At 33.9% G+C, this 23,477-nt stretch overlaps 1 protein-coding gene across 6 annotated transcripts in view; it reads left to right on the forward strand.

Moving 5' to 3' along the window:
- Positions 1-20,854, forward strand: part of Cntn6 (contactin 6) — a 338,831-nt gene extending 317,977 nt beyond the window's left edge. For 5 of the 6 annotated variants that reach the window (XM_004854219.3, XM_004854220.3, XM_087182026.1 and 2 more), the window contains 7 exons: positions 60-130; positions 6,396-6,630; positions 6,740-6,855; positions 8,797-8,983; positions 18,453-18,565; positions 19,556-19,724; positions 20,572-20,854. In XM_004854219.3, the coding sequence (XP_004854276.1) occupies positions 60-130; positions 6,396-6,630; positions 6,740-6,855; positions 8,797-8,983; positions 18,453-18,565; positions 19,556-19,724; positions 20,572-20,675 (995 nt within the window). In that variant the 3' untranslated portion in view covers positions 20,676-20,854. Of the gene's footprint in view, positions 1-59; positions 131-391; positions 826-6,395; positions 6,631-6,739; positions 6,856-8,796; positions 8,984-18,452; positions 18,566-19,555; positions 19,725-20,571 lie in introns of those variants that run through there. The other variant, XM_087182029.1, reaches the window with a different exon arrangement.
- The last annotated feature ends 2,623 nt before the right edge of the window (positions 20,855-23,477 follow it).

Genomic DNA, 23,477 nt, shown 5'->3' on the forward strand with positions numbered 1-23,477 from the left:
TTCTTGATGAAGGCATCCTGTAGCAATTTCCATCCCACATCTCTCTTGGTTACTTTTAGTTCCTGTCCTGGCACCGGTAAACATCAATGGAGGTGGAGGAGGTCGATATGAGCTCGTCATTACGTGGGAGGTAACTTTCTGTCCAAATGAGTTATTTTGAAGGAAAAAGATTTAGCTGGCCAGAGGAATACGGAAAAACAAAAAGATTTATTTGTTCACTACTGAGAATTTATAAAAGTACATGGTATAAAAATACAATGTCTTGATGATGAATTATTTAGGGTATTATTAGAACATTCTCATTTCTACTAAAGTAAGCATATGACTAACTCAGCACAATTTTCCCCCCAAAATGTAAGGAAAATAACTTCAGTATCTATTTTGCACATAGGTCAATAGAATTTTCATTATGACTGGATGGATTCAGTCCTGCTTTATTTATTATCTGTGGAACTGTTTTATCGAGAATGAGGTGAACTCAACACAATGCAGGCAAAACCAGCTGTTGTCTGCATACTGTTCTTTGCATCCTGACAACTTGTTCTTCTCTGCATCTGGAGAAGAGCTGAGGCACATGGAGTCACTGTTCTGGTCATCATGTGTAATATTAACATGTAGGCTCATTTTTTTTCTTTTTACAGATTTCAAATTTCAGTCTTGTTATTATGAGAAACTTTTGATTTTAAAGCAATTTAAAGCTTCACATTTCCAGTAGCTCAGGCCTGCCTTAACCTAGAATTCTGTAGCATGAAAAGGGGGTCGGGGATTTAGCTCAGTGGTTCCGCTGCCTGCCTTGCAAGCATTTCTTCACCTTTTCTCCATTTCTTTCAGAGTTCCGCGTTTGCTCTCAGCAAGCAAGCATCTTTATTCTGTGTTTGGTCAAAGTCAATAACATGCTCACTCCTCTGCTGTCTTCACTCTGCCACCAAAGGCTGTTCAGATCTCGCTACTATAGAAATTTCTCAGGCGTTGTCAGTTAAAGAATCTACATCTTCTGAATTCCAGAAAATATAGACCATATGCTTCTTTCTGAAGCTTTATTTGCATAACTAGTTGAGGAAAGAAGTACTTCTTTTTCTTTCCATTAGCGGAAAAGTAGAAATCCAAGGGCCGGGGATTTAGCTCAGTGGTTTGGCCACCTGCTGTGCAAGCACAAGGACTGGAGTTCAATCCCTGGTACCAAAAAAAAAGTAGAAATCCACAATTTTTTCTATAATTCTCTTAATATATTTTAATACTAAAGTCTCTAAGTAAACTAAGACTCCCTTTATATACATTTATTTGTCATGGGTGGTAGGTGAAATTTTACTAAAATAAGTCTTTATGTAAAATTGATGTCTCTCTTTAGCATGCATGGTAATCCATAGCTTTGTTATCAACTTGGGTACCAGTTTAAATATATATATATATATATATATATACACATATACATATACATATATATACACACACACACAGACACAATATATATATATTGTGTCTGTGTGTGTGTACATGCACATACAGGTTTATTTATTTTGTGTGTTTTTTAAAGTTGTTTGTTTGTTTTGGTACCAGGGATCAAACACAGAACCTTGTGCTTGCAAGGCAGGTGTGGTGCCACTGAGCTAAATCCCCAGCCCAAAGTTTTTATTTTTAGCAGGAGTTTTAGGCTCACAGAACAGCTTTGAGAAAGTTACATAGGTATCTTATATACTGCTTGCCTCCCGTACTCTTGGTCCCAACCTGTTGGCAATATTCCCAGGTGAGTAGCATATTTATCACAATGGATGATCCTATGTTAGCACATCATTATTACTTGAAGTTCACCGTTTCCATTAGGGTTCACATTTTGTTATATATTCTGTAGGTTTAGACAAATGTGCACTGACATGTGTCTACCATTGAACTATCTCCTACAGTATTTTCATCACCTTCAAAGTTCTTTTAAAAAGTTCATTTTTTTCTTCTGAACCCTTGGCAACCACTGATCCTTTTCACTATCTCCCTAATTTTTACTTTTCCAGAGGGACATAGAACATAGCTGGAATCATACACTATGAAGACTTCAGAGTGCCTTCTTTCACAGAGTATATCCATTCATATGCATTCAAGTTTTCTCCATGTCTCTGTGGTTTGATAGATCCTTTCCTTTTAACTGAATAATATTCCATGTCTGAATATAGCAAAATTGATTTATCCATTCACTTCTTGAGGAACTTCTTGGTTGCTTCCATATTTTGACAATTCTAAATAAAGCTTTCATAAATATCTATGAACAGCTTGTTGTATTCTCAGTGGCTTTTAGTTCATTTGGTAAATACTAGCATATAATTGCTGGGTCATATAGGTAAGAGTATGTTTAGATTCACAAGAAACTACTAAATTCATTTCCAAAATGTCTGTACCATTTTGCTTTCTCACTAGAAATGAATTAGAGTTCTTGTTTCTCGACCTCCTTGTCAGAGTTTTGGTGTTATCTGACTTATGAATTTTGGTCTTTCTTCTAGTTCTGTAGTTGTAATGTGTCCAAAATCCTTGATGATAATTTTCATACTGTCAAAAAACATCCATTTTATTGGACCTTTCAATATTATCTCTAAAAACAGGATGATGATGGATGTTTTAACTAGTTATTGAGAGGTCTGATAAGTACGATAGTGGTTCTCATTAGGGAACAGGTGTAATTTTATCTCCAGGGAATACTGTACAGTGACTCGGGTCATAAATGTGGGGCATGGAGAGTGAGGTTAGTCAGAGCCTAGGATGACACAAAACATCCCACAGTCTTGCACAAGACAGCCCACATCAAGGAATTATCCAGCCCAAAATGTCAATAATGATGCCAAGGTAGACAAATTCTGTTTCAGAAATATAGCTATTCAGTGCATTTGCATTATTTTCTCACAAAATTCTGAGAGAGAGAGAGAGAGAGAGAGAGAGAGAGATCATTAACCATGTTTATATGAGGGGAAGCTGGAAAAGATGTTTTCTGAAGGATATAAGTGAATCAGACACCAAGTCCTTTAATGCCTTAAAAGTCATTCTTGCTTCTGTACAACTTGATTCATGTGAATGTTGTGTGGCTAGTATATTTTCTAGAATGTGGTCCACCCTCCATGCATTCTTGATGAATGAAAGTCTGCATACTGAGAGAGCTGGAACTCTCAGAAGCCTGAGAAAGAGAGAAACCACATTTGTGGAGCATTTCCAGGGTTTAAGTGCTACACCAAACATTTAATTTTATGCAGCCTTCACAACAATGCTGGGAGGTGGGTAACACCAGTTTGGGTTAAGAAATCTGAAGCTTACAAATAGGCTTAGAAGCATTTGAACACAAGACTCACACTTTGTCCTGGATTAGAACTTATGTTTCATGTTTTGTTTTGTTTTATTTTTCCAACATTTCCTGAATTAGAATTCTAATTGTTCTCGCACAGTTTGATGGCTCAGGTTGACCAAAAGTCTTTGTCTGACTTAAAAAGTAAATAGTTATATTAGTCCTGATATTCTAAACATATTTTCTACAAAACGCTAACTCTTGGCTGGGGATTTAGCTCAGTGGTTCCACCGCCTGCCTCGCAAGAGCAAGGTCCCGAGTTTGATCCTCGTTACCAAAACACTAACTCTTAAGTGAATCTAGCAAGAGAATTCCTCTTTATTTGATGGCAAATGAGTTATTTAGTTTCCAGTGTTCTTCAAATGTCATAGAAGCATTTTCATCATAGTGGATGGGGAGGGTTTTTTTTTACTTCATACTTTAATTTTCTCCTCCACAGTCAGAAATTTCTTAAGATAGGTTGGTAATTAATTATATACAGTCAGTACATGAGAGCAAGAATTCCATGCATATTTCTTTGTAAGGAATTGGTGGTTGGTACATTCTAAAATTTTGATATCTCTCCTAAGGTATTAGAAACAAAACAAATCAAAATAAATAAATACAGAATACATAATACTATTTATTCAGATTTTACACCCCAAATCACTTCCAAGTTGGAGGGTTTGTGGAGAATATATCATAAAATACATATAGATATATGAGAGATATATATGATGCTTACTATAAAGTAAGTTAAAAATACCTATAATGGAAGTTGGCCCACTTTGTGTAAGGGAACAAATAGTGAAAATGTTTATTCTTGTAGGCTACATGATTTTTTTCTCAATTTTCACTTTATTATCATAGCTCAATACACTGTATATACAAGACATAGATGTGGCTATGTTCCCAAACTCTTTATTTTCAAATTCAAATTGTGTGCCAGATTGACTAGAAAACTAGTTTGCTAAGCCCTGGTTCACAATAAAGATTTAGTTCTTATAAACACTGTGGTGGAGAATTATGTTATTGGTCTTTCACTAATTTTAATAGATTTATCTACCATCAGAATTTCTTATTTTTTTATTGCACTGAAACGCTTTCTCTGCTCAAAGAAAGAAAGCATATTTTCTCTCCATCTCAAACAGCTACGTAGATTTCTTCTTTCTTCTTGGTTTGTTTGTATGAGAAGAATAAAAGGTAGAACCTAAATAAGTCTCTTTTGTAAATTGAACATGTTGGAATCAGATCTCTCTTGAGAGAACACTGTGAAACACTAAATGTACTTGAATAACAAAAAAGGAAGATGTCTACATATCAGGATGAACTAAGCATAGTGATTATATCTGAGATCAAAGAAGCATCAAAAACAAATCAAATGCTTTAGCCATTTGCTTAAATTCTCCTAAGACTCTTGCATATAATTCAAAATTAGTTTTCTTAATATGTGCTATCCTGTAAAACTGAAGAGAAGTACTAATATAAGGAAGCATTGTCTTTCCTGGATTTCAGAAAAATGGTATTTTTCCTCCTTTTCTCACTTTCTGCATTTGTTAGACTGTTCCACATGGCAAGAAATAGAGACCAGCTCAGGTCATGTTGGTTAACGGGGACTTATTTTGAAGTTACATGGAAAGTAATGAGGACACAAAAAAGTCCCTGCAAGAAAGCAGGGAGGTCAGATGCAGAACCGAAACATTGTTCATCATTGTTCCACACACAGGACTCTAGTGGACTGTCAGCTATTCTTGGAATCCCCCCTCCCCACCCTAGCATTAATAGTCCCTCATGCTTCTGACTCAGTCCTTCCCGTTTCCTTTACAGTGTACTTTTAATTTTGTACTTCTCTACTTAGCTAAATTATATCTCCTCTCACTATCTTAGAGCTTTAGTTTCTTCTATTTTCTACTTCCCCAGTATCCTTACTACTCCATATTTTCTACTGATTACTGGCTCTGTGCTTACCTGTTATTCCCCTCTTCTACTCCTGTTTCAGATGCAAACCCTTTAGTAAAGAAAAATTGATTTGGTTTGTTATTTATCATAGAATACAAGACTGACTCTGCACCAGAACATCACACAGATAGTGACTAAGATGGTGCCTTTGATTCTGTGCCTTTGCCTGGGTAACCAAATGTTGTCCAAACGGCAGGATAATGTGATATAGTGAGTAGACTCCAACGGATAAGAAAAATGGCACTGCAAGCATTAGAGAATCAGAGCATTAATTCCTGTCCAGTATACCTTTATTAGCCTATCAAAGCATTTAGAACACACAGAAATTTTTTCCTTTGGAAAAAACCAAATAAATCCCATTGATTTTTAAAATTTTAAATATAAGTTTATTGTAATCAGGTGGAATGTTTGAATTCGAGCACACATTTATTCTCTTAGTTTATGTGATTATTAATAATTTTTCATATCTGCAATGTTACAGGAAAATATATCTATTTGTTTTGTAATTTTAATACTTTTAAGTTTAAATGTATTTTATAGAGTTTGATCTGTGTAGGAATTTGCAACAGTTTTTTATGTCTGGAAAAACACACATTGATGTTACTACTAATGAAGATATATGCTTTTAAACTGACAAGAGGTTCTTTATGTGCTTTCTTTGTGAGAAATGTTCTGTGTGATAAGGTATATGGTAATTATACAGCACACATTTTATAAGAATTTCTTGAAAATGTTGTGAAAGAAAAACATATCTAGCTTTAGAATAAATACTTGGTAAGTTGATTTTTTTGCTGAGTTTAAAAATTCATGAAAAATTACATTTTAGCTTATAAATGTTGCAATCTTATAAACCATTTTATTATTGTAACTTATTATCAAGGAAAGAGATATAAATATGTAAAAGCTATTTTTTATTTCTATTTTGAAAGGTGCAATTATTTTTCTGAGTGTCTTTCATTGGGATTATTTTCCTAATTAGCACTGCAAACAAATTAATTACTTTTTGCTACTTCATTAAATAGGATAAATATCCATATTTGTCTGTGCAGAAAAAAAATGTCAAATAATCAATAAATATTATACCAGCTCAATAAAATATTTTTGCAAGTACTCAGTGATTGATTGCATTCTGCCTAAGTCAATTCCAGAAGAACTACAGAATGGAGAAGGATTTGGATATATCGTCATGTTCCGGCCCGTTGGTTCTACAGCTTGGACCAAGGAAAGAGTACCACTTGTAGAATCATCAAAGTTTGTTTACAGAAATGAAAGCATCATGCCTCTCTCTCCCTTTGAAGTCAAAGTAGGTGTATACAATAATGAAGGAGAAGGACCCCTGAGTACCGTGTCCATTGTCTACTCTGGAGAAGATGGTAAATTGTTTTCAACTCTGAAATGGATTTCCTGAGATTTTGCACATTTTGCATGCTGTTCTCTTTGCATTACTCTGTTAAAGATAGTTATGTCTTTTCTGGGTGGTAGAACCTCAGTTGGCCCCAAGAGGAACATCTTTGCAGAGTTTCTCTGCTTCTGAAATGGAAGTTTCTTGGAATGCTATTGCCTGGAATAGAAACACTGGAAGAGTGTTGGGCTATGAGGTAATCTACATTACCTTTACTTTCCCTTATGAATGTGCCAGCTCACCATACAATAACTCCTGTGCAGTACTCCTATACCACTGAACTAATTCTTAGAATGTAGTAATATATAATATGTGTGTGTGTGTGTGTGTGTGTGTGTAGGCAGCTTTTCCTTACTATAAGAAAATACTCAAAAATATTTTCTATTACACTTTAGAATGTCTCAGTCAATTGCTGATTGATCCATTGTTGGTTGACTCCCCAGGGACTGTAGGCAGTCAGTACTGTATGTCATGGTGGGAACATGTAAAGAAAAAGTTGCTCACCTCATAGGAGCCAGGAAGAGAGAGACAGGAAGGGACAGAGTCCCATTATCTCTTTAAAGGGGATAACCCCAGTGACCTAACTTCCTCTCACTAGGCCCCAGCTTCAGAGATTTCAACCACCTCCCAATGGTGCCATGGGCTGGGGACTCAGCCATCAGTGTGTTTTGGGAGAACATCTCAGATCCAAACTATAGCAATATGTAAAGATAACGAGAAAAATGAGAGGAATGCAATCTTTTCAGATAATTATAACCAAGTTAACAAATGACTGCCATTTTTCAAGGCACAGAGTTTCAGTTAAGACAAGTAAGCTTTAGAGATCTGTTCTACATTCCAGCTATCATTAATAATAATGCATTAAAATTTGTTAAGAGAATAGACATCATCTTAGTGGTTCTTACCACAACAAGGGTTTTTTTTAATTGTCAAGAAACTATCTTTTTATTTGTTTTGTTTTTTGGTTTTTGGTACCGGGGATCGAACTCAGGTCCTTGCGCTTGTGCAGCAGGCCACGAAACCACTGAGCTAAATCCCCGGCCCTAAACTATCTTTTTAAATTATTCAAACTACAGTCATTGTGTTTCTTGGGGAGAAGTAAAATCTAATCCTCAATAATTTTGAACCATAGAAGAATTTCACTGGGAAACCTGCTCTGTGAATTGCAGTATGACTTAAAAAGATGTAATCATCTAGGAAAAAGGATCTAAGTAATAAGAAAAATCCTAGATTCTCATTAATCTGCTCCTTTTAGTCTAGATAGAATGAAGTAAATCACATTTAGAGGTTATTTTCTTACAAAGTTAAGGGATGAGGATGTGTAAAGGAAAAGTCATTAATCACCTATTGTTCTTCAACTTGAAAATTCAATGATTCATGAAAATGGGTAAATATAGCTTACTGTGTATTGAAAGAATAAAAGTTTTATTCTAAACATCTTTAATTTTTCCTTCCACTTTTTTCTTTTTACATGAATCCTCTGGTAAACACAATAAAAGCTTAAAATCATATGAGAGGTATGTTTGTCATTCTATGCCTAGAATGCCATACTTCTTAACTGAATGCTGTTTCTCAAAAGTTATCTTTCATCTCTTCCTCTAAATTCTTTTCTAATTAATGTTGTCTTTCTTCAAATTTTTACTGCATTTTTTCCTGTATCATTTCTTTGTGAAGAATTCTACACTTTCTTTTCACATTTATATTCTGACCTCCAAGTTGGATTATAAAGGGTTTAAAAGCAGGTAGTACATTTTATTCTCTTTTGTCTTTTTTAATGTGTCTAAAACAATGTTAACACATGCTAAAGGATTAGTATAAGTTGAATTATTAATTAACTTGTGAGCTGAAGAACTATAAAGGAAATGGTAATAGCAAAATATCATTATTAAAGTCCTTGATTGATGCCATAAAATTTATTTTGTTTTGACTTATTATATGCACTGCGTTAAAGCTTATAACCTTTAGAAAGTTCTAGAATTACCTTATTTTGGTCATTTAAAACTCCAAACTCTCTAATTTTCATTGAAAGTATATACTCACATACAGTATTTTTTATTTCCTTCCTATAAATATTAGATATTGGTTATTTTATGGTTGTGGTATAGCCATTATTTATTCTTGCTTTTTTAATAATCAGGTATTATACTGGACTGATGACTCCAAGGAATCCATAATTGGTAAAATTAGAGTCAGTGGAAATGTTACAAACAAAAGCATCACAGGGCTGAAAGCTAATACAGTTTACTTTGCTTCTGTGAGAGCTTACAACACTGCTGGAACAGGGCCCTCAAGCCTCCCAGTCAATGTCACCACCAAAAAGTCTCGTAAGTATACATCCTACTCCAGGGGACAAGAGTCATCTACGAATAGCAGCATGATGGTTATACTGCTTGTTCTGTTAGGTAGTTTTTCCCTTAGGTATAGACAATTATTGAAACCTTCAGGTGCCAACTAGAATAAACTTGTTTTGATCTTTCCAGAATTCCAAAAGAGGAAGTGCTGAGTATTTAGGTGAAAGAAGATATACAGCTTAAAGACAATGGCTCTGATGTCCTTCCCCAAAATGAGTTAAAAAATGGCCTCCTAGTCCTAGGAACATTAGTTAGATGGTTACTTAATCTTTCAGAGTCTCAGTATCTTCACCTGTGAAATGAGAAGAAAAAAAAATGTATATCTCTTCATAGACTTTTGTTCAAAATTGATAGAGATAATAACAAATGAACATGCTACAGTAAATGCTGAGTAAATGAGTTTTGTTTTGTTTTATCATTTGAAATCTAGACATGTCCTTCTAGGATATCTTGTAGGTTACTTGGAAGCCCTTGTATCTAAAGATGAACTCTTCTGCTTCTTCTTATGTCCTTGATAATTACCAGGGGTCTTTTACATATTGAGGATCTACTAAACAAAAGATGATCATTGATTTTTTTTAAATGTGTAATACTTTACTGCCTTAATTCCTTTATACCATATGTCATAGTTACTTTTTTGTTGCTGGGACAAAATACCTGACACACGCAAGTTAAAGGAGGGAAGGTTTATTTCAGCTCACAGTTTGTAGAAATTTTAGCCCATAGTAGGCTGGGTCACAAGCAGGCCACTAGGGGAGAGGGGCATGGCAGAGGAGAAATCATACATGGTAGAACAGGGAGCAGGCAGCAAGCTGCAACCCTCCCTTTCCTTTTTGTCTCAACCAGGCTACAAGCTTTTTGGGTGGTGTCACCCAGATCCAGGGTGGGGTTTCCATTATCCAAAGCCAGATTTGAGATAAACCAATTTAGTCATCACACATTCTTAACCCAAGTATCACACATCCTAATGCAGTATCACACACTCATGATCCAGCCACCTCCCAAAAGCCCCACCTATGAGCACAATAGTCTTTGGGGGGGACATCCAGATAAAAACCATAACACAATGTGTGGGACAACTTAGATAATGTGGTGATTGTGGTTACCTTTGGCCTCTGAGTCTTGTACACATACTCTAGAATATAAGCCATAGTGATAAATTGGCAAAGGTCTTATTATCTAGACAGCTGCAAAATTTATTTTTTGTGATTGCTTAATGTTACATATTCCTTATATATTATAGATGAATATAAATGATGCATACACTATTGGGAAGCTGATCTGATAACTGCAATGCCTAGTAGGTGACCAGTGGGTAGTTAGCACATATAGCATGGATACAGAGGACAAAAGGGTGATTCATGTCATAGGTGGGTCAGAGCAGGACAGCAGGAAATTGCATTACAATACTCACTATAGCATCTGATTTAAAACTTCTGATTTGTTTATTTTTGGAGTTTTCCATTTACATGTTTAGATTGTGGCTGAACATGGATTAACTGAAAGTATAGAAAGTAAAATTGTGGATAAATGGGAAACTACTGCAGTAGCTGAAATTTGAGAAAGACTAAAACATAAATCCACTGCCACAAGGAAAAAGGAAAAACCTAGATTACCTAGTAAACAATGTGTTCTTACTGCTGTTTTACACTGAGTAAGAATATGTGGTAGAAAATACCTTGATAATATAGTAGTGATAGAGGGGTTTTTTCCCCATGCATATATTCATCATGCTTGAAAAGAACTTAAAGATCCACTTAGTTAAAATGCCTTTGATTAAATGGATGATCCAGTTATATCTACTCCATCAGAGCAGTATTCCAAGACTCTTGTACCAATTCTGGGTATATATCACTGACTCCTGACGTGAAACATAACAAGACATTGCATTTTTATGCTTTAATTTGTTTTTATCTGCTACGTAGAAATTCTCTCTGCTCTTACTCTTCCTAAATTATCCATGAAGCAAAAATGAGGTACTGAGTACAAGAACATCTTGGAAAATACAAAGTGCTACAGAACAGCCATGAAGGAAAGAAATGAGCAAAAGTCTTTCTAGGGGGTGATAATTGTGGACTAAAAATTATTGAACTAGCTCTGCTTCAGTCCATCAAGCTTGAGACAAGCTAGACTCTAAATCATTCTCAAGAATGATTCAGATGTAGCTCTACTCCTCTTCCTATTTTATTCCATGTGTACTGAATCAATGAAGTCACTGCTAGATACCTGTATATATAAGTTGTTTCTGTGGTCCTTTGAGGAGTAGTCTAGCCTTTTTCAGCTAATCTGCAAATCTGAGTGGAAATCTCAAATCAGTTTTAAGATTGCCAAGACGTTTAGTTCTAGCTGATTGAGAGGTGCTAAAGTCACAATAACTCTATGTGTAATTCAGTTTCTATCTCTGGAAAAATCAAGATTGATTGGAAATGTGTAGCAGTAGTATTTCTTAAAAATCCGCAGATTTGTATAGTGATTTACAGACATTTTAGTGCAGTTATTCAGTCAAGACTCAGGTCAGGTTTTATTATACATTAATCTCACTGACCAGCCTAAAGTGGATTGAGACCTGAACAATTTACTTTTGGATATATACATATTAAAGACATATATAAAACTTAACAAATTTTTCTGTCACCTGAATTTACTAGCTTGATTACACATGCAACCTAAATTAAATGGGAATTAGTTTGTACTAACCCATTTAGTGTCTTTAAACAGAAAACTCTGTGTTTGACATCTTTTGTTTAGTTGACCTACTTGGTCCTACAGATAGGGTTGACTGAAATCTGAAATTCAGATTAAATAATAAGAACGTATTGACACAAATATATATATATATTTGACACCCAGCAAGTTTTAAGTGAAGGTTAGTATTTGTTTAATCACCCATCATCTTTCTTGATTAAATCTAACAAACAAAAACCCTTGGTGGTTCCTAATATTTTCTAGTTTTAACATTTCTTGAATTTGGCTTTCACCATCCTGTAAGCTTGAGTGTAGTAATTCATAAAATCAGCAACAAGGACTTGAGAATGAGAAGGTTATATAAATCTCCATCCCATTGTTCTTGAATGACATCCAAACCTATAATTGTATTCTTTGATATTCCATATCATAGACATTGTGAAGATAAATAGTAAGGTTTCCTACTGCTGAGGTAAAAAATTGTCACAAGCAGTATTTTAAAATGTACAAATTTTTATCATACATGTCAGAAATGGGTCCATTGGGTGGGAGAAAATGTACTAAGAGCTGCCCTATCTTTGTAAAGTGTAAAGAAGAATTTGTTTCCTTGAATTTTCTAGTGTGTAGAAAACACCCACCTCCCATGGCTTCCAACTTCTTTCTCCATTTGCAATACCAGCAATGTGTGGAATCTATTAATCTCTGTCTAATTCTGACCCTTTTCTTTTGTGAGCACAGCTCCTCCAACTCTTAACTCTCTTGCCTGCTTCATTCCTTCTTAAGTACACTAGTGTCTACACTAGACCCACTGGAGCAATACAGAATTATTTCTCCAGCTCAGGACCCTTAACTCAATTATATTTGTAAACTCTTCTTTTCCACAAAATAATAGAATGCCAGATTCTCAGGATTAGGACATGTTTGAGAGGCCCTTATTCTGTCTCTGCCTACCACAGTTATAGAATACTGAGCACTGATGTCTCCCCAAACTTGTGTTAATTTTTTCACATCGTATTTTACTTATACAACAGATCAAGGGATCTGGTATCCTGATTCCTAGGTATGCTCAGAAAGTTTTTGTTGTGGAAGTTTTTTACACTGATACACTATAAATATAAAATCTGTTTATCTTATGACCTCTGTCTTAGTTTGTAACTTTTATCTCTGGCTATATATTCTCTTTCCCTGTGGACTCTTAAATCTTTGCTCTAAACCTCAAATTTTTCTGGCATTTTCTTCCTAAAATGTCTCTTTTGTCCCCAAATGTGCATAGTTTTATCTATCTGAGAAAGAAGACTAAAAAGATCATGCTTTAGGACTCACACAGTTTGTTTTAAAGTTCTTTTCTATCCCATTCCTCAATTAGCCCTGGCATCTCTAGACTCACTGATATTTTGAAATTTAACATTCTCTTCATGTATTCTCTTCAGGTATTTCAGTTTATAGTGTCCCTCATGTGCCTATTATCAGTCAGATATCCTTTCTGTTGCTCTATAACTTTCCCAAAGTCCACTTTTATGTATTTACATTTTAGGGAAAAGTTTCCATATCTTTGGCTTATTGTTAAGACAGTATCAGGAAGAGCTATAATGAGACTTTAGAGTGAGTGAAGTGTGAATGTGAATCCTAGCTCAGCCATATACCATCTATGTGACAGATCTAATTATTTGATAATTCTGAATATTCTTTCTCCTTTGTAAAGCAGAGATGAAGATACTTACCTCTAGAGTTTGCTTAGATGACTATAAGATACAACATAACCATAGTTAACCCAGTAGCTGCCATGCAATGAATGATCCATGCATAGGAATGTGTACTATACGTCTGTAAAGATGATATTACCTTTTCACATTTTTTAAAGTATGAAGACACAGCTATATGTTACTTTATTTCTCTTTGTAAATTTGTTGCAGAAATTTTCTTCAGTGGTAATCAAAGGGCATGCAAAGCATAGATGAGAAATGGCTTTAATGAAATGTTGAAGATAGTCCTGATTCTAAGAGCTATCCTTGCATTTAACTTTGATTTTCCATGTCTTTGAGATGATATCATCTAAATTGTGGTGATGGCCAAAATTCTGCATCCATCACACATTCAAAGTGTCACTATCTAGATTTTTCAATCTAATGTTTGATTTTTCCTTATAAAGTCTGAAAATCAGAGCACACCTTTACCAAAATCTTTGCTTATTTTAATTGGCTAAGCTAAAGATAAGTCAGAACCTTTTTTTTTTGATGATGATGATTCAGTCATCCACTCAAGAAGTAGTGCCTTTGGTGAGCCACTCATGGGCTTAAAGGCTGAGGATCCTTGCTTTCAGGCAATTTCTCGTTTAGTGGAAAAATACCTAAAAAAAAAAAAAGACAGAAAGTCAAAGAAATGAAATAATTATAGATTTTTAAAAATATCATGACAAAAATAAGTAGCAGCTAAGATATACATAAGAAGGAACCTCTGTGTATTTGAGATGACCTAAAAGACTAAAGAGTTAGAAGACAAAAGGACTTCCATGCTAAAGAAGTAGCATATGCAAAGATTCTTAAATGAGTTATTATTGTGACTGTTGATGATGATGTGTTGTTATTTTTATGTATCAGTGATCTACCTGTAAGTATCACAGCTTAGTGAAAAGGAGGCCTTTCCAAAAGACAACCCAGAGGTACAAATATCCATTCAGACATCACCTATATGGAATTTAGGTTTACAATGAAAGAAATAAAAATGTTTACATCATTTGCAAAAGGAAAAGAAAAAAATAAAACAAACTCCTGTTTATGTAGAAAGACATATTCAGACACAGTAACAGTAAGTGTTTGCAAATTTTGGCACAATTTGGCCCCTGACATTGACTGACTAGCATTCTGTACTGGGTTCTTTTTTGCTGTAAATATGCAATCAATCCATATTTAGACATAAAGGAAGCGTTAAGCTTTTATTCCATCTTGCAGTTATGTTCTTTCTTTTTTGCCCAAATGTCAACCCCATGCTGTTACTTAGAAGTGTAACATAAGAAGTTGTTTTTGAATTGAGTTCACAGTGTGAACTACAGTTGAATATAAATGCCATCTACAGAAAAATTGATTACAGGAAAACCATTAGAGCTGTGGAGGGCTACTTTAATGTTGCTCTGTCATTTGATTAATAGAAAATGATTCAGTCTTTGGAAATTGCCTGAAAAGATTTAAGAAATAGAAAAACTATTTGTTTGTTGAGTATACTATTGACAAACTTTGTACAAACATCACTACATGTGTTTCTTCTTATCCATGTGACAGTTTTGTTTTTTATGGTAATAGAAATTTTAGTTGTATCATAGACATTTGCAATATACTTTAATCAGCCACATCAAACCAGACCTGTTAACGGTAGTCATATTAAAGAAATAGCCTTCTAAAGCATCTTAAAGAAATGTTTTGTATTCGTTTGTCTTGTTTTGTTGCTAAATATATGATATTGACATTGTAAAAACATTCATGGTTAGGGAAAAGAAACATAGACTATAAGAACTTCCCAGCTAATTAGCTAAAACTTCCCTCATTTTATCCTCTTTTGAAAAAGCACATAAAGTAAACAAGTAGGAGAAATATTATTAAAAGACAATCTTAAATACAATGCTAATTATATTTAGGAAGTGAATCATTTGCAAACTTTGGAATTATATTATTATTAACTAACACTTTGAACACAATTCAAAAATTATGTCATAATACCACAGTGGAGAACGGCTCCTCTTAGCAAAGAGAATTAATGTTTATTGAGTTTCTGAAGATGTACCACTAACAAAGTGAAGAATGTTTCATATTTTATTTCACATAAGCAAAGAATCTTAGAAACTAGGAGTTATTAGTATCATTTCAAAGATAAGAAAACTAGGACCTGTTAAAAAGATTTGATACAAATACATGTCTCTTTGTCCTCAAAAGTGAATTATTTCTCCACTATCCTCTGTAGTAAGTAAAATAAAAGATTTTAAGTAATCCATATAACTGGCCATTCATACCAGTGTGTGCTAATTTCTGTTAGAATCCTTCTTATTTTATGCCCATTGGATAACAGGCTTCTGCTTTGATTGAGGAAACAAATGTAGACATGTCAATGGCAAGGCTATTACCACGGTCACAGACTGCTCATCTACACAGCTGGTAAAAGTCAATTCTTTGTCTCCCTGCCTGTTGCTTCACCAGTGGACTCAAAATGTTGAAAACAACATTTTTCTCTAAAACAAACAGACACAGCAATAAATGAAACCTTTAGAATCCCTCCTAGTGACATTGAGAGATTGAATTTATATTTTCTGTGTATTGATTGTATGATGCTATTAATGCTAGTGTTTAGTTTTAAAGAGTAGACATAAAAAAGAAATGTGTCCAAAGAGTATACTAGATATTAAATCTGTGATATCTTGTGAGTTTTTTTTTAATACTACTTCTTTTATAGCTGAGTTTTGGGATAAATTAAAGTAGGATAGTTACAAAATCATTATTCCTGTCACAATAATGTGAAAGTATTATTCAGAAATAAGGGTAATGATAGGCATGCACTGAATATTTACTAAGCATAGAAATGTCTGACCTTTAATTATGGTCAGGTGTGTATTATTAAAAAAATATCTCAGGATATGATCAATCCAGTTGAGATGCCCATCTTAAAAGTGTATGAATTGCTGTGAATCTGATCATGGAAATTGAGCTGATCACAGGAAAGTATAGTGAATGGATTGGCCACATTGTGTTACCAATGAATCTGCCCACAATTAATACATAATTGAAAGGACCTGAAACAAATTGCATAGGAGCTTGAGCATTTTTCTTAACCATCTGATTGCACTCACTTTTTAAATGCCTCCTATGTGCCCATTATGTTTTAGTAATACAGACTTGAACAGGGCACATGCTCTCAAGAAATTAATAGAAGCATATGACTAAGAACAATGATATTTCAGTGTGGTAAATCCATAATAAATATAAACAGCCGCATAAGAGAAAACATTTCTATCTACCATATCCCCCTTATCCCAAATGTGGCACAAGTGACTGAGTGTACAAATGGGATATTGGAAAATGTGTAATAGCACAATGAGAGACACCCTAGATGCACCGAAGTGTTAGTCTTGCAGTGATTTATAAGATATGAAACATAATTTGAGTCAAAAATCCAAAGAAATCATTTTCATTTCCATTAGTCTTATAATGAGTTTTGAAGCTCATTTAGCTTTAAAAATTCAAAAAAGATGCCAAAAGCATCTTGCTGGGCAGTTTTATCTTTGTTTCTGCTTTTGAGCTAAATTATTTTAATTCTCCCTTATTTTTAAAATCTCAAATAATTATGTGGACTCAAATCATTAAAAACAGCATGTTGTCATGGAGAAATACAACCTGGAGATTGGAAACCAAAAGACCATGAGTCTGATTTGATTTTTCCATTTATGAGCTGTATACTTTTGAACAATTGACTAAACCAACCTAGTATCTAGGTTTCTTATATGTAAATTTCTCTAGTTGGGCAGAATCCACTATTTAATAGGTTATTTATAAATCCTTCCTCCTTTCCTTCCTTCTCAGTATCTCTATCCTAGAAAATGTTAGTTTTAAGGAAACTGTACCACCAGTTTTGATTTAGAAATATATTGTGGATGATCAACCCATTTGTGAGTCTCTAGATTTTCAACAGCGCTGTTTATATCAGATGACATGTATGACTCTAACTTTGTGCACAGCTGATTGCTCTAAAATAGACATTTGGTCAAATCAAGTCAATCATCAACTTTCTCATAGGAATTCTAGCCAGGACTGTCTCTGAATAGAGGATACTTCAAACTTCATAAATTGTGCACAGCTGAGATTTCTGCCACACACTCTGAGAATGACAAAAAGCCCATGTCAATGTGAACATGCAGTAAACACTGCTATGAAAAGCAGAGAGAGGAGGAATGTCTTGGTTATAAGAATTTTTTTGTCTCTTGAAGTACTGGTGCATTTTACCATGAGTTCTAAGAGTTGCTCTATATATTTAAAAGTCCATTACAAATATTTTGCTTAAAATTCTTGAATTAGTTGTGTTACAACTAAACAGTACCAACTAATAAAATATTAAAAAATAAAAGACTATTGTATTAGAATGAACACCACTTTACTGGTATACATAAAAGAATTGGAGTTCGATCCCTGGTACCAAAAAAAAGTAATTAATTAATTAATAAATAATATCTTTGGGCCAGGGATTTAGCTCAGTGGTTCCACCACCTGCCTTGAAAGCAGAAGGACCCGAGTTCAATCCCTGGTACAAAAAAAAAGAATTGGACCTAGGGCCGGGCATTTAGCTCAGTGGTTCTGAAGCCTGCCTCACAAGTGCAAGGAACCAAGTTCGATCTCCAGTACCAAAAAAAAAAAAGAATTGGACCTGAACCTGTTTAACATGATCATTAACTGATACCTAAATGCAACAGTAGATAATAGGACCTCATATATTAACATAGGATAAAGTAAACAAACCAACAGCCATTATATATAAATAAATACAGGATATTCAGCAAGCCATTATTAATTCATGTCTATTACAAAGATATTCTCCCAAATGGCCAGAATTTGAATAAATTTGCTTACTCTGATTAGAATTAATATATTTCAAATAACACCAAAAGCATTTAGTTCTTTCTATGCTAATCATTGAAGATTTATATTTCCCTTTCATGTTGATTTATCAGACAGTGACCATGAGCTAATTCATATTCATTTGGATCTTTGATTATCTTTTAAAGCTCCAAGCCAACCACCAGCAAACATTGCCTGGAAGCTGTCAAACTCTAAATTGTGCTTGAACTGGGAGCATGTAAAAACTATGGAAAATGAGTCTGAGGTTTTGGGCTACAAGGTGAGTAGTTTTCTCTTAAATCATATTAGTTATATGACTAAGGAATCAAACATGTCACAACTATACGGAAGGCAAATTTTATGCCTATGGAAATATAGGAATATTTTTAAATAAAATAGTTTGAAAATACCATCGCGGCTTTTTAATTCTTTTTTTTTTTTGATACCAGGATTGAACTTGGGTCCTTGCGCTTTGCGCAGCAGGTGGCGAAACCACTGAGCTAAATCCCTGGCCCTGCTTTTTAATTCTTTGTTGCAAAGGTTTTATATTTGAAATCCCATAATACATTATAAAATATCAAAAAATAAATTCTAGAGGATACAATATTTATTTTTTTGTTCAAGGGACTCCCCTTGCCATTAAAAGATAATGGTGTAGACCCGGGGATTTAGCTTAGTAGCACTGAGCCTGCTTCTCCAGCACAAGGTCATGAGTTCGACCCCTGGTACCAAAAAAAAAATATATATATATATATAAAATATATATATAAAATATATATATATATAAATAATGGTGTATTGGGAGATAGATATAACATATGAACAATATCAAATAATATATTCAAATGAGATTTATGTAAGCTGTAGATGATGTGCTCTTTTAACAACATAAAAGGGGACCTAATCAAATAACCTAGAGCACTTCATGTCTATCAGTGGTGATAGCCACTTTTAAAAGATGCATATATTCAGACTTTTGATCCAAACTAAACACAGAAAGCACTGTGGTTAGTGCTTGATCCCCCAGCAAAGGGATAATAGCCTCCAGGTACTTGATTACTAGAGATTACTGTTATTCCAGAGACACTGGCCAAGAGAGAAATCCTTTTCTTAAGAGCAAATTAAAGAAGAGGCATCACCTGGGTACTGCATTTCCATGTGATGTGTATACTGGTTATAATGATATGCCTGACCCTGTTCCAAAATGGTGTCTGAAACTTAGAAAAGCAGCAGAAGAGTCCATATTAATTTGATGCACCATTTTATTCAGATTCTGTATCGGCAAAACAGACAGAGTAAAACTCATATTTTGGAAACAAATAATACATCAGCTGAACTGCTGGTTCCATTTGAAGAAGACTACTTGATTGAAATAAGAACTGTCAGTGATGGTGGAGATGGAAGCAGCAGTGAGGAGATTAGGATTCCAAAAATGTCAAGTAAGTTCAGTCACCGTGCTGTTGTAAACTTTGAATCTAGACAGCTAACGTATGCAATCTGCACTCCAAGAAACTTTCCAAATCTTATTAAAATGTTGGGCTAAAAAAATAAAAGGGCTGTGTTTCCATTTTCAATTGTGAGCAAGAGATGATGAGCCAATTTTTCTTTAAATAATCTCTCAAGTTTTCACATGCTTATAAATTACAGTTTTATGTTTCCTCATTTGAAAATAAAAAGAAAGAAAAAAACAACCTTACATCCTTGGCGCATAACTTCACAGTTTATTTTATTGGCACAAAACTTAGTTTTTCTATAAGTGTTCAGAGGTTTCTTAGAGCAAGTATGGCACATAAGAAGCTTGTATATATACACCCTTCTTTCTAAATGCATGACAGACATCACCAATCAATCCTGGCCTTCATGTGGAGCTGAATTACAGCCTTCAAATTCTTCTCAATAAGGGTCTCTAGGCAGGCCAAGATCAGTCAGTCAGAGTTAGTGTGTGATAATAATTTATTATTTTTTATTTAGAAGAACTACATACTTATCTGGCTGAGCTCTGACAAGGTGCAAGTCATTAGGCACCCAAAGCTTGGCCAATTTGAATCTGCACTTCAAACACGCTTTACCAATTTGGAATTTTCCTTTGTATTTTTACATTTAACACAGACATACTAAAACAAACAGTAAGGGTGCTTCTTAAAATTAAATATAATATAAATTAAGTATGACAAGATATATAATTAGAACAGAAATATGAATATGTATTTTGTGGTTTGAAGAATTAATCTAGCAAAATATTTTACTTTTACACAACATATTTTGATTTGTTTTTATGTTTTGCAGGTTTGAGTTCAAGAGGAATTCACATCTTAGAACCTACTGCCCATTTCCTGCCAGTTGTTGTTGTGACTTTTTACTGTTTTGCTATTGATCCACTTATAAGATGAATAAAACCATAAATCTACAGAAGTTTTCTGAAAGCAAATCATTCTTTAAATATGCTGTCCAACCTCTGTCACAAGGCACATTCTTAATACAGACTTGTTTGGAAAGAAAAAAATGTATATTATTAAGATCTTGTAAATATCTGTGGTACATTAATAAAACAATTTTAAACACTTTTGAATTTTAAAGTTCACATGTGATTATGTTCCAAGGTGCCAAATCAATCTGTGAAAGTGTAACTGTTGTGTCTTTCAAGTAATTTATAGAAAGAGTATGGTATAAATAGGTTCCCACAATGATGATTGATACAAAATAGATTTGAATCTAAGTGATTTTTACTATGCTCCAGGAAATTTACTTCAGTATTTAAAATTTGCACCCAAATTCAAAATAAATTTTAATTAATTGTTATAGTGAGGATTCTTTTAAAATATCAGCTATTCTGAAGCATGGCATGCTTTTATCTCTTGATCAAGTTGGAACAAAAAATATTTTAATTTCATGATGATTTTCTCAGCTCACTTCTTAGGAGATTCAGTAGTGATTATTAAGAAGAAAAGTTTGCAAAGCAAGCTAAAAGAACATCCACTTAATATAATCTTAAGATAATTCTGATACATAGTACAAAATTTGTTTATGGTAAAATTTACTCTTTTGATGATTCCATATTATACTAAGTTAAAGTTGCATGAACAAGTCTCAGGTAATTATTACAAACTGGTACCTCTGTATGTTACTTTATTCTTATACAATAAAGAAATCTGGGAACAGAATTATTTGACCAGGTTTTCTACATTTCGGTCATAATAACCCTGCATTAAAAAATTTAGAAAGATATGTGGGTTGACACTCTGCAATGAACCAATTCAGCTAGTGGACTCAATTCTTGGAATTGCACAATCTGGAGAAACCATAAAGTGAGTGCCACTCTGAAGTCATCCATTTTCATCACAAATAGCATTGAAAAATCTGATCCTGCTGCCAGCCTGGTTTACTGTATTGGGGGACTAGGAATAAGAAAGGCTTATACTACTTTTTCCATCTTAACATGTATGAACTTTTAATTATATTGAAAATTTTTGAACTACTCTCATAACCCTCAAATAACACAATCCTCCAAATTCGGTGTGTTATTTTTCAATGCTAAAATAATTTAGAACTCTAAAGTGTCCATGTGTAGTCAGCAACAAAAGAATATTAGCTTTCCTTAGTTTCAAACTTGCTCCTCCCTGTATAGTATGTAAAACACACAGTACAAATTAATGAGACTGTTCTCCTCAGTGCTGGAAGATCCAGCTCTGCTTTTAGGGATCAAAGCAAACAACAAATATTATTCGACACGCTCATGTTAAGAACCATGGGTCCCTAGGAGCCATGGTTGTTGAAAAGCAGGCATCAGCAAAGGATAAATAGAAAAGGAAGAAGTACATGGGACCCCTGAGTATCTGGCTATATCTAATGGCTATCACAATTTGTGATATTTGCCAACAGAGTTGCAAGATAGAGGATCAAGAAGACCACAAACACTATTTTCTCTTCTAGAACATCTTGTGTTAACCCAAATAGAATGAATGCAATCACATTGTTATTCAGCTCCACAGCTACAGTAAATGTAGAAAGAACACAGCTGAGAAATGGTTGATTTGCAAAGAAAATTGGTAAAGTAATGATTTGTCAGTGACAGTGGATTTGAACTCAATTAAACTTTGCAGTTGTAAATAGAGCAACATACAGAATCCAGTGAATCTCAAAGATTTGTCCTAAATAATAATTACTTGGGGAACTTACTCAAAAGCTGCTCATATTTTAAACAGAAACATTGACCCAAAGTCTTCCTGTGTGGGACAAAGATTTTTTGTTGTTGTTGGGGTCTGAGGGTGAAAAAATACTCAAACATTGTGTGTGCTTTCTGCCAATGTCTAAGAATCAGTGAGTGTTTTATATGGCATTAATCAAGTCAATGTTATGTCTTAACTAGTTTGTTCATATAAAAATTAAAAATTCTAGTGGACACTTTTATGTGTATACAAATTTATATATGTGTAAACACTGTATATGCTTTTCAATTATTGCAAAACTAGAAGTATGAAATTTAAAATGCCTTTTGAAAAAATACATTTCTTGATTTGGATACCAGTTTGCATTCACTTTGCTATCTTGCCTGGATTATGCTTTAAGAAGAAATTATTTCTTCAACTTTTGACTCAGGGTGGCCATAATTGTACATTCATTTTTGGTCTGGACTCATGAGATATTTGAATAAATCATTGAGGATGGCATTATTAAGGAACATTTTTACATATTTGAAACAATCCAGGGCTCATGTTAAATGTTTAGCATTGAATCTCATGTCTTATGGGTCGAATTTAATGTGCCACTTGTTATACACCTCTAATTTGAATAATGTCTTTACTGATATATGATATTCTTACCATTTTTCCAGAGGTTTTTGCATTGATCCAATTTTTTTCTCTTAAAACGTATTTTTTAAATTTCATTTCACATTTCAACATGCAGATGTTTTCCCATTGCTGTACACTAGTCCCATTTAAATACATATATATGGATAGAATTTCAATCACTCTTTAATATTTTACCTTCTGATTTTCATGGAATAGGCATAACACAATTATCCATTTTAAACACTGTAAATTAACATCAAAATTTCATAACTTTCACTATTTTTATTTAAATTGTTTTCAAATTTCTACTCCCATAAAAAACTTTTGAGTAAATCTCTTCTCATTTAATATTTTCCACTTTAATAATATTAAAATTAATTATGAGGATTGCTGGAACATTAA

The sequence above is a fragment of the Heterocephalus glaber genome, unplaced genomic scaffold (genome assembly GCF_053883595.1).
Source record: "Heterocephalus glaber isolate CG9 unplaced genomic scaffold, H.glaber_assembly_v1.0 deba00001472, whole genome shotgun sequence".
Lineage (NCBI taxonomy): Eukaryota > Metazoa > Chordata > Mammalia > Rodentia > Bathyergidae > Heterocephalus > Heterocephalus glaber.